At 51.1% G+C, this 12,388-nt stretch overlaps 1 protein-coding gene across 1 annotated transcript in view; it reads right to left on the bottom strand.

The window, feature by feature from the left end:
* Positions 1-3,004: 3,004 nt before the first annotated feature.
* The window catches only part of slc4a2a (solute carrier family 4 member 2a), a 122,351-nt gene continuing 112,967 nt past the window's right edge, over positions 3,005-12,388 (bottom strand). Inside the window, exon 18 of the mRNA XM_056293953.1 lies at positions 3,005-3,082. Coding sequence (XP_056149928.1) covers positions 3,005-3,082 — 78 coding nt within the window. The remainder of the gene's footprint in view (positions 3,083-12,388) is intronic.

Here is a 12,388-nt window from a genome sequence, read left to right as displayed (position 1 = left end):
CAGGGTAACCCACGTGCTCAGAACACAGTAGGAGCATGTACGGTAAGTAAGGCAGGGTAACCCACGTGCTCAGAACACAATAGGAGCATGCAGGGTAAGTAAGGCAGGGTAACCCACGTGCTCAGAACACAGTAGGAGCATGTAGGGTAAGTAAGGCAGGGTAACCCACGTGCTCAGAACACAATAGAAGCATGCAGGGTAAGTAAGGCAGGGTAACCCACGTGCTCAGAACACAGTAGGAGCATGCAGGGTAAGTAAGGCAGGGTAACCCACGTGCTCAGAACACAGTAGGAGCATGCAGGGTAAGTAAGGCAGGGTAACCCACGTGCACAGGAAACAGTAGGAGCACGCAGGGTAAGTAAGGCAGGGTAACCCACGTGCTCAGAACACAGTAGGAGCATGTAGGGTAAGTAAGGCAGGGTAACCCACGTGCTCAGAACACAATAGGAGCATGCAGGGTAAGTAAGGCAGGGTAAACCACGCGCTCAGAACACAGTAGGAGCATGTAGGGTAAGTAAGGCAGGGTAACCCACGTGCACAGGAAACAGCAGGAGCATGCAGGGTAAGTAAGGCAGGGTAACCCACGTGCTCAGAACACAGTAGGAGCATGCAGGGTAAGTAAGGCAGGGTAACCCACGTGCTCAGAACACAGTAGGAGCATGCAGGGTAAGTAAGGCAGGGTAACCCACGTGCACAGGAAACAGTAGGAGCATGCAGGGTAAGTAAGGCAGGGTAACCCACGTGCTCAGAACACAGTAGGAGCATGTAGGGTAAGTAAGGCAGGGTAACCCACGTGCACAGGAAACAGCAGGAGCATGCAGGGTAAGTAAGGCAGGGTAACCCACGTGCTCAGAACACAGTAGGAGCATGCAGGGTAAGTAAGGCAGGGTAACCCACGTGCTCAGAACACAGTAGGAGCATGTAGGGTAAGTAAGGCAGGGTAACCCACGTGCTCAGAACACAATAGGAGCATGCAGGGTAAGTAAGGCAGGGTAACCCACGTGCTCAGAACACAGTAGGAGCATGTAGGGTAAGTAAGGCAGGGTAACCCACGTGCTCAGAACACAATAGAAGCATGCAGGGTAAGTAAGGCAGGGTAACCCACGTGCTCAGAACACAGTAGGAGCATGCAGGGTAAGTAAGGCAGGGTAACCCACGTGCTCAGAACACAGTAGGAGCATGCAGGGTAAGTAAGGCAGGGTAACCCACGTGCACAGGAAACAGTAGGAGCACGCAGGGTAAGTAAGGCAGGGTAACCCACGTGCTCAGAACACAGTAGGAGCATGTAGGGTAAGTAAGGCAGGGTAACCCACGTGCTCAGAACACAATAGGAGCATGCAGGGTAAGTAAGGCAGGGTAAACCACGCGCTCAGAACACAGTAGGAGCATGTAGGGTAAGTAAGGCAGGGTAACCCACGTGCACAGGAAACAGCAGGAGCATGCAGGGTAAGTAAGGCAGGGTAACCCACGTGCTCAGAACACAGTAGGAGCATGCAGGGTAAGTAAGGCAGGGTAACCCACGTGCTCAGAACACAGTAGGAGCATGCAGGGTAAGTAAGGCAGGGTAACCCACGTGCACAGGAAACAGCAGGAGCATGCAGGGTAAGTAAGGCAGGGTAACCCACGTGCTCAGAACACAGTAGGAGCATGTAGGGTAAGTAAGGCAGGGTAACCCACGCGCTCAGAACACAGTAGGAGCATGTAGGGTGAGTAAGGCAGGGTAAACCACGTGCTCAGAACACAGTAGGAGCATGTAGGGTGAGTAAGGCAGGGTAAACCACGTGCTCAGAACACAGTAGGAGCATGTAGGGTAAGTAAGGCAGGGTAACCCACGCGCTCAGAACACAGTAGGAGCATGTAGGGTGAGTAAGGCAGGGTAACCCACATGCACAGGAAACAGCAGGCGCATGCAGGGTGAGTAAGGCAGGGTAACCCACGCGCTCAGAACACAGTAGGAGCATGTAGGGTAAGTAAGGCAGGGTAACCCACGCGCTCAGAACACAGTAGGAGCATGTAGGGTAAGTAAGGCAGGGTAACCCACGTGCACAGGAAACAGCAGGCGCATGCAGGGTGAGTAAGGCAGGGTAACCCACATGCACAGGAAACAGCAGGAGCATGTAGGGTGAGTAAGGCAAGGTAACCCACATGCACAGGAAACAGCAGGAGCATGTAGGGTGAGTAAGGCAAGGTAACCCACATGCACAGGAAACAGCAGGAGCATGCAGGGTAAGTAAGGCAGGGTAACCCACGTGCACAGGAAATAGCAGGAGCATGCAGGGTAAGTAAGGCAGGGTAACCCACGTGCACAGGAAACAGCAGGAGCATGCAGGGTAAGTAAGGCAGGGTAACCCACGTGCACAGGAAACAGCAGGAGCATGCAGGGTAAGTAAGGCAGGGTAACCCACGTGCTCAGAACACAGTAGGAGCATGCAGGGTAAGTAAGGCAGGGTAACCCACATGCACAGGAAACAGCAGGAGCATGCAGGGTAAATAAGGCAGGGTAACCCACGTGCTCAGAACACAGTAGGAGCATGCAGGGTAAGTAAGGCAGGGTAACCCACGTGCACAGGAAACAGCAGGAGCATGCAGGGTAAGTAAGGCAGGGTAACCCACGTGCACAGGAAACAGCAGGAGCATGCAGGGTAAGTAAGGCAGGGTAACCCACGTGCACAGGAAACAGCAGGAGCATGCAGGGTAAGAAAGGCAGGGTAAGGCTGATTTAAAAGCAGTTTGTCCGTTTCTCTGAGAGGAGGAACAGTAACAGCTGAACTTTAATCAGCCACCATGGACAGTTATAAAAGAACCCCACTTACACAAAGCTAACCCAACAACCATACTGATCCTCGTGGCCACAGGCTGTATGTCAGATATGCTAATCAGAAATGCTAGTCAGCTATGCTAATCACACAGGTAGGTAGGCGTGTCAGAGACTGTCACTTCTCCACTGGTTGGCAAAACTGTCTTTCAGGGTGGATGGACCAATCCCAAGCCAGCTGTGGGGTCATCAAGGCATCTGCATCTCCATGTATTCATCCTGCCCCTCCCTCTCCTCCAGCCGGGGCTCTGCTTCATCTGCATCCAGCTGCAACACAGACAGACCACAGGTCAAAGTTCAACACCAGACATTCTGCCTGGACCGCCAGATGGTGTGGCTTCAAGCAAAGCTCCCGTTTTGTGGGGCTTTCACACCAAACATAGTTTTAAAAGACCAAAACGAAGATTTTAACCATGTTTTGGGATTTAAAAAAAACAATCGCACATGGAATGTTTTCATGTTAATGAAGTATAACTTCAAATTACATTGTACAAACAAATAATTTATTTTCTGTTAGTCATACTGACATGCATTTTTCATCTTGACCAATGGCATAAATCACGTGTCAATATCAACGCGCGTGGGCCACACACGGCCCTCCATAACTTTTAATCAGATCCGCCAATAAATTCTGACGTCACTTTAATGTGGCCCATGCGCTGCTGTTTAAATTTACATTTGTGACAATACAACATTGAAACGCAGGAGGCGCTGCCGCGCTCCACTCACGCTTTTATCAGAGGCCAATTAGGCTACCAAGGCTACAATACACACAACTATGTCCCTTTTCCAAAGATAGCGAGCATAAAGAACGCCCAACAAAAGAAAAGTGGACAATGAACGTCGACAGTCTGAAGAAAGACGGGAAACAGTTTTTATTTGGTCACTTCAAACTAAAGCCAACGTGTCTGTATGTCCACAGTCATTGGCGGTTTTCAGAGAGCATAACCTTCAGAGGTATTTCAAAATGAAGCATGAGCGTTATGGAAACACGGACATGGAACAGCAGCTGCAAAAAGTTAAGAAGGAATTAAGGCGCAGCCGTAAACAACAGCAAATCCTGTTTACTCGCATCAACAGTCGGTGTGAGGCAGCTTGAAAACAAGCTTTCTAACAGCGGCGGAACTAGCAGGAGCACGCAAGCTGTTCACACAGGCCCACTTTAGTAAAGGTACATGATGTTCTATGCCCACACAACATGCAGGGGTTTGCCAATATCAGCCTCTCCCAAAACACCGTCGCTAGGTGGATGAGCTGGCCAGATCCAGCTAAAAACTAAAGCCAAAGTCTACTACTCCTTTCGGCTGCTCCCGTTAGGGGGCGCCACAGTGGGTCACCTGTTTCCATGTCTTCCTGTCCTCTGCATCTTCCTCTGTCACACCAGCCACCTGCATGTCCTCCCTCACCACCTCCATAAACCTCCTCTTTGGCCCTCCTCTTCTCCTCTTCCCTGGCAGCTCCATATTCAGCATCCTTCTCCCAGTATACCCAGCATCTCTCCTCCACACATGTCCACACCATCTCCATCTTGCCTCTCTTGCTTTGTCTCCAAACCGTCCAACCTGAGCTGTCCCTCTAATATACTGGTTCCTAATCCTGTCCTTCTTCATCACTCCCAGTGAAAATCTTAGCATCTTCAACTCTGCCACCTCCACCTCCAGCTCCACCTCCTGTCTTTTCATCAGTGCCACTGTCTCCAAACCATATAACATAGCTGGTCTCACGACCATCTTGTAAACCTTCCATTTAACTCTTGCTGGTACCCTTCTGTCACACATCACTCCTGACACTCTTCTCCACCCACTCCACCCTGCCTGCACTCTCTTCTCCACCTCTCTCCTGCACTCCCCGTTACTTTGGACAGTTGACCCCAAGTATTTAAACTCAAATGCCTTCGTCACCTCTACTCCTTGCATCCTGAACATTCCACTGTCCTGCCTCTCATTCACACATAGGTATTCTGTCTTGCTCCTACTGACTTTCATTCCTCTTCTCTCCAGTGCATACCTCCACCTCTCCAGGCTCTCCTCCACCTGCACCCTTCTCTCACTACACATCACAATGTCATCCACTAACATCATCGTCCACAGAGACTCCTGCCTGATCTCGTCCGTCGACCTGTCCATCCCCATTGCAAACAAGAAAGGGCTCAGAGCCGATCCTTGATGTAATCCCACCTCCACCTTGAACCCATCTGTCATTCCAACCCCACACCTCACCACTGTCCTTTAAATCCAAATTTAAAGCTCATCTTTTTGCCTTAACCTACAATTAGTTGCCTTTAAGTTGAGTGCTTCACAACCTGGACTGCATGGTGGGTCGGTTTCTGTCTCAATGAATTTACCAACCACTGTTCTGCCCACCAGATTATAGAGGATAGATTATGACTAGTTGATGGCTTAATGGATTATGACTAATGACTATTGCAAACTGTTCTCTTCTCTAACATGTCTTTCTCTCTCTCTGCATGATGTCTTCTCCTTTCTCTTTTTCTGTGTGTGAATGGTGTCATGTCAGTCTCCCTTGTGTGCACCTGCAGTCGGTTTTCCTCCCAGGTCTCCGTGGTGATGGTGGTCACCACTTGGATGCTGCCTGGCATTCCTCTCACCACATTTTCTTTTTATATATCTTATAAATCCCTTTTTGTTTTACATGATGATGCTGGTCGCGTGGCTTGGGTCCTGGACTGTTCCGGTGGCGTCTGGACACTGCTTGGCATCCTGTGCATCATATTCTTCATAAATGTTATAAGTCCATTAGAATTGTGTTATCCTCTTTCAGTGTTCTATTGTGTAAATTGTGTAAACACAACATCCATTGCACGTTGTGCTTCTTTGGAGATAGATTCTCCTCTGTTGCTCTCCCTGAGCTTTCTTCCTGTTGTTCCTTCCTGTTAAAGGGGTTTTTTAGGGAGTTGCTCCTTATCCGATGAGAGAGTCTAAGGACAGGATGTTGTGTTGCTGTTAAGCCCCCTGAGGTACATGTGTAATTTGTGCATTGACTTGACTTGACTGTCACACTTCCCTCATACATATCCTGCACCACTCCTACATACTTCTCTGCCACTCCTGACTTCCTCATACAATACCACACCTCCTCTCTCGGCACCCTGTCATAAGCTTTCTCTAAATCTACAAAGACACAATGTAACTCTTTCTGTCCTTCTCTATACTTCTCCATCAACATTCTCAAAGCAAACATCACATCTGTGGTGCTCTTTCATGGCATGAAACCATACTGCTGCTGCTGATCATCACCTCTCCTCTTAACCTAGCTTCTATTACTCTTTCCCATATCTTCATGCTGTGGCTGATCAACTTTATACCTCTGTAGTTGTTACAGTTCTGCACATCACCCTTGTTCTTGAAAATCGGTACCAGTATGCTTCTTCTCCACTCCTCAGGCATCCTCTCACTTTCCAAGATTGTGTTAAACAATCTAGTTAAAAACCCCACTGCCATCTCTCCTAAACACCTCCATGCCTCCACAGGTATGTCATCAGGACCAACTGCCTTTCCACTCTTCATCCTCTTCATAGCTGCCCTCACTTCCTCCTTGCTAATCCACTGAACTTCCTGATTCACTATCCCCACATCCTCCAACCTTCTGTCTCTCTCATGTTCTTCATTAAGCAGCCCCTCAAAGTACTCCTTCCTCCTTCTTAGCACACTCTCCTCACTCGTCAGCACATTTCCATCCTTGATCCATCTAACTTGCTGCACATCCTTCGCAGCTCGGTCCCTCTGTCTAGCCAATAAGTACAAGTCCTTTTCTCCTTCCTTAGTGTCTAACCTGTCATACAACTCACCATACGCCTTTTCCTTTGCCTTCACCACCTCTCTCTTCACTTTATGCTGCATCTCCTTGTACTCCTGTCTACTTTCTTCATCTCTCTGACTATCCCATTTCCTCTTTGCCAACCTCTTCCTCTGTATACTTTGCTGTACTTCCTCATTCCACCACCAAGTCTCCTCGTCTTCCTTCCTCTGTCCTGATGACACACCAAGTACCTTCCATTTGATCTTCGGCTCTGCCTTCACTCTCTTCCTCTTCTTGGTCTCCAAAGTCATCCTACAGACCACCATCCGATGCTGCCTAGCTACGTTCTCCCCTGTCACCACCTTGCAGTCTCCAATCCCTTTTAGATGGCGCCTTCTACATAAGATATAGTCCACCTGTGTGCACTTTCCTCCACTCTTGTACGTCACCCTGTGTTCCTCCCTCTTCTTGAAATATGTATTCACCACAGCCATTTCCATCCTTTTCACAAAACCACAAGGACAATATCCTCACTAAAGTCCCCCAGGAGGATGAGCTAATACTGCTAGGAGATTTCAGTGCCAGAGTGGGACAGAATTACAACTCATGGAGAGGCATAATTGGCAAGGAAGGCGTTGGAAACTAGGGCTGCACGATATCAGGAAAACATGCCATATGCCATAACGTTGTTGAGTGTTGCGATGACGATATGACTCGCGATAAATAAACAAATTGAAGTGTACAGTTTTAATGTCTTTCTGCTTTAGGTTGGCTGCTAACACAGAGCCCAGACCGTGAACAGCCTGTGCACACTGAATAAACACATGAAACGCAGTATTTCCATCCCAGCAACACGGTTTTATTGAAAACCTGCACCTGGCTACAGCCGCTATACCGACAATGAACAAACACCACCGACTTGGTTGCCTGGCAACACAGTTTCTTCATCACTTTAACACAACATCTGGGCCTATTTAAATATAGCAGTTACTAGCAGTTTATATTAAACATGATGACATCACAGTCCCTATTTAAAACTGACGTCTTACCAGTTTTTCAGAGTGAGTAACTGATGTTAGAATTTTATTTTTTACATTATATTTTGTTGTTAATGAGGAGGAATCAGCCAAGTGACACTACCACCTTTTCTCCAGAAGGGGGCACTAAAGTCAACACAACGCGTAGTACTCGACTTGACTCAGCTCAGACTTCACCGTCGCCTGACATGTGTAATACATTTGTGGAATGGCGACTTGGGAAAAATAATTCCTTGATAGGATCTGGTATCATCGGTCCAGTGTGTTTCTCAGACCCTCAAAGCCCTCTGTGCTCACCGTCTTCACAGGCATCATGTCCCCAGCTGAATCCTGTGCTGGTCCAGTGTGTTTCTCAGACCCTCAAAGCCCTCTGTTCTCATCGTCTTCACAGGCATCATGTCCCCAGCTGAATCCCCTGCTGGTCCAGTGTGTTTCTCAGACCCACAAAGCCCTCTGTGCTCACCGTCTTCACAGGCATCATGTCCCCAGCTGAATCCCCAGCTGGTCCAGTGTGTTTCTCAGACCCACAAAGCCCTCTGTGCTCACCGTCTTCACAGGCATCATGTCCCCAGCTGAATCCCCTGCTGGTCCAGTGTGTTTCTCTGACCCTCAAAGCCCTCTGTGCTCACCGTCTTCACAGGCATCATGTCCCCAGCTGAATCCCGTGCTGGTCCAGTGTGTTTCTCAGACCCTCAACGCCCTCTGTGCTCACCGTCTTCACAGGCATCATGTCCCCAGCTGAATCCCCTGCTGGTCCAGTGTGTTTCTCAGACCCTCAACGCCCTCTGTGCTCACCGTCTTCACAGGCATCATGTCCCCAGCTGAATCCCCTGCTGGTCCAGTGTGTTTCTCAGACCCTCAACGCCCTCTGTGCTCACCGTCTTCACAGGCATCATGTCCCCAGCTGAATCCCGTGCTGGTCCAGTGTGTTTCTCAGACCCACAAAGCCCTCTGTGCTCACCGTCTTCACAGGCATCATGTCCCCAGCTGAATCCCGTGCTGGTCCAGTGTGTTTCTCAGACCCACAAAGCCCTCTGTGCTCACCGTCTTCACAGGCATCATGTCCCCAGCTGAATCCCCTGCTGGTCCAGTGTGTTTCTCAGACCCTCAAAGCCCTCTGTGCTCACCGTCTTCACAGGCATCATGTCCCCAGCTGAATCCCCTGCTGGTCCAGTGTGTTTCTCAGACCCTCAACGCCCTCTGTGCTCACCGTCTTCACAGGCATCATGTCCCCAGCTGAATCCCCAGCTGGTCCAGTGTGTTTCTCAGACCCACAAAGCCCTCTGTGCTCACCGTCTTCACAGGCATCATGTCCCCAGCTGAATCCCCTGCTGGTCCAGTGTGTTTCTCAGACCCTCAACGCCCTCTGTGCTCACCGTCTTCACAGGCATCATGTCCCCAGCTGAATCCCCTGCTGGTCCAGTGTGTTTCTCAGACCCACAAAGCCCTCTGTGCTCACCGTCTTCACAGGCATCATGTCCCCAGCTGAATCCCGTGCTGGTCCAGTGTGTTTCTCAGACCCACAAAGCCCTCTGTGCTCACCGTCTTCACAGGCATCATGTCCCCAGCTGAATCCCCTGCTGGTCCAGTGTGTTTCTCAGACCCACAAAGCCCTCTGTGCTCACCGTCTTCACAGGCATCATGTCCCCAGCTGAATCCCCAGCTGGTCCAGTGTGTTTCTCAGACCCACAAAGCCCTCTGTGCTCACCGTCTTCACAGGCATCATGTCCCCAGCTGAATCCCCTGCTGGTCCAGTGTGTTTCTCAGACCCTCAACGCCCTCTGTGCTCACCGTCTTCACAGGCATCATGTCCCCAGCTGAATCCCCTGCTGGTCCAGTGTGTTTCTCAGACCCTCAACGCCCTCTGTGCTCACCGTCTTCACAGGCATCATGTCCCCAGCTGAATCCCCTGCTGGTCCAGTGTGTTTCTCAGACCCTCAACGCCCTCTGTGCTCACCGTCTTCACAGGCATCATGTCCCCAGCTGAATCCCGTGCTGGTCCAGTGTGTTTCTCAGACCCACAAAGCCCTCTGTGCTCACCGTCTTCACAGGCATCATGTCCCCAGCTGAATCCCCTGCTGGTCCAGTGTGTTTCTCAGACCCTCAAAGCCCTCTGTGCTCACCGTCTTCACAGGCATCATGTCCCCAGCTGAATCCCCTGCTGGTCCAGTGTGTTTCTCAGACCCTCAACGCCCTCTGTGCTCACCGTCTTCACAGGCATCATGTCCCCAGCTGAATCCCCTGCTGGTCCAGTGTGTTTCTCAGACCCACAAAGCCCTCTGTGCTCACCGTCTTCACAGGCATCATGTCCCCAGCTGAATCCCGTGCTGGTCCAGTGTGTTTCTCAGACCCACAAAGCCCTCTGTGCTCACCGTCTTCACAGGCATCATGTCCCCAGCTGAATCCCCTGCTGGTCCAGTGTGTTTCTCAGACCCACAAAGCCCTCTGTGCTCACCGTCTTCACAGGCATCATGTCCCCAGCTGAATCCCCAGCTGGTCCAGTGTGTTTCTCAGACCCACAAAGCCCTCTGTGCTCACCGTCTTCACAGGCATCATGTCCCCAGCTGAATCCCCTGCTGGTCCAGTGTGTTTCTCAGACCCTCAACGCCCTCTGTGCTCACCGTCTTCACAGGCATCATGTCCCCAGCTGAATCCCCTGCTGGTCCAGTGTGTTTCTCAGACCCTCAACGCCCTCTGTGCTCACCGTCTTCACAGGCATCATGTCCCCAGCTGAATCCCCTGCTGGTCCAGTGTGTTTCTCAGACCCACAAAGCCCTCTGTGCTCACCGTCTTCACAGGCATCATGTCCCCAGCTGAATCCCCTGCTGGTCCAGTGTGTTTCTCAGACCCTCAAAGCCCTCTGTGCTCACCGTCTTCACAGGCATCATGTCCCCAGCTGAATCCCCTGCTGGTCCAGTGTGTTTCTCAGACCCTCAACGCCCTCTGTGCTCACCGTCTTCACAGGCATCATGTCCCCAGCTGAATCCCCTGCTGGTCCAGTGTGTTTCTCAGACCCTCAACGCCCTCTGTGCTCACCGTCTTCACAGGCATCATGTCCCCAGCTGAATCCCGTGCTGGTCCAGTGTGTTTCTCAGACCCACAAAGCCCTCTGTGCTCACCGTCTTCACAGGCATCATGTCCCCAGCTGAATCCCCTGCTGGTCCAGTGTGTTTCTCAGACCCTCAAAGCCCTCTGTGCTCACCGTCTTCACAGGCATCATGTCCCCAGCTGAATCCCCTGCTGGTCCAGTGTGTTTCTCAGACCCTCAACGCCCTCTGTGCTCACCGTCTTCACAGGCATCATGTCCCCAGCTGAATCCCCTGCTGGTCCAGTGTGTTTCTCAGACCCACAAAGCCCTCTGTGCTCACCGTCTTCACAGGCATCATGTCCCCAGCTGAATCCCGTGCTGGTCCAGTGTGTTTCTCAGACCCACAAAGCCCTCTGTGCTCACCGTCTTCACAGGCATCATGTCCCCAGCTGAATCCCCTGCTGGTCCAGTGTGTTTCTCAGACCCACAAAGCCCTCTGTGCTCACCGTCTTCACAGGCATCATGTCCCCAGCTGAATCCCCAGCTGGTCCAGTGTGTTTCTCAGACCCTCAACGCCCTCTGTGCTCACCGTCTTCACAGGCATCATGTCCCCAGCTGAATCCCCTGCTGGTCCAGTGTGTTTCTCAGACCCTCAACGCCCTCTGTGCTCACCGTCTTCACAGGCATCATGTCCCCAGCTGAATCCCCTGCTGGTCCAGTGTGTTTCTCAGACCCCCAACGCCCTCTGTGCTCACCGTCTTCACAGGCATCATGTCCCCAGCTGAATCCCCTGCTGGTCCAGTGTGTTTCTCAGACCCACAAAGCCCTCTGTGCTCACCGTCTTCACAGGCATCATGTCCCCAGCTGAATCCCCTGCTGGTCCAGTGTGTTTCTCAGACCCTCAACGCCCTCTGTGCTCACCGTCTTCACAGGCATCATGTCCCCAGCTGAATCCCCTGCTGGTCCAGTGTGTTTCTCAGACCCCCAACGCCCTCTGTGCTCACCGTCTTCACAGGCATCATGTCCCCAGCTGAATCCCGTGCTGGTCCAGTGTGTTTCTCAGACCCACAAAGCCCTCTGTGCTCACCGTCTTCACAGGCATCATGTCCCCAGCTGAATCCTGTGCTGGTCCAGTGTGTTTCTCAGACCCACAAAGCCCTCTGTGCTCACCGTCTTCACAGGCATCATGTCCCCAGCTGAATCCCCTGCTGGTCCAGTGTGTTTCTCAGACCCTCAACGCCCTCTGTGCTCACCGTCTTCACAGGCATCATGTCCCCAGCTGAATCCCCTGCTGGTCCAGTGTGTTTCTCAGACCCACAAAGCCCTCTGTGCTCACCGTCTTCACAGGCATCATGTCCCCAGCTGAATTCCGTCCAGTGCGATGGCCTCCATTACGTCTTTGTGGCACTTGGATGTTTTGTCATGAGGAGGTACACTTGCAAAACTCTGATGAATTAACGCGTGTTGGACTGTTTTGCTGCTATTTGACTTGACGTTAGTTTTTTTGCTTTGTGTAATGCTAGATTTTTAACTCTTTGTGTAGTTCTTTGTGATTGTGTAGTAGGTGGCTGTGGAGAGTAGTTGTTTCCTCTGGTAGTTGCCACGTGTTGGGCATGACTTGCATAGTACCTGTGTTTGTAACACGTCATCTCTCGTATCCAAAGTGTTGCTAAATAACAGACGCGCTCTTCTTTTTAGCCACGACTTCTTCTTCATCGGCCACATCTTCCTCAGCGCTCATCTCTCTCC

This window comes from Lampris incognitus, chromosome 14 (genome assembly GCF_029633865.1).
Source record: "Lampris incognitus isolate fLamInc1 chromosome 14, fLamInc1.hap2, whole genome shotgun sequence".
Classification (NCBI taxonomy): Eukaryota; Metazoa; Chordata; class Actinopteri; order Lampriformes; family Lampridae; genus Lampris; species Lampris incognitus.
Note: the sequence above shows the minus strand (reverse complement) of the source record. Positions and strands in the feature narration are given on the sequence as shown.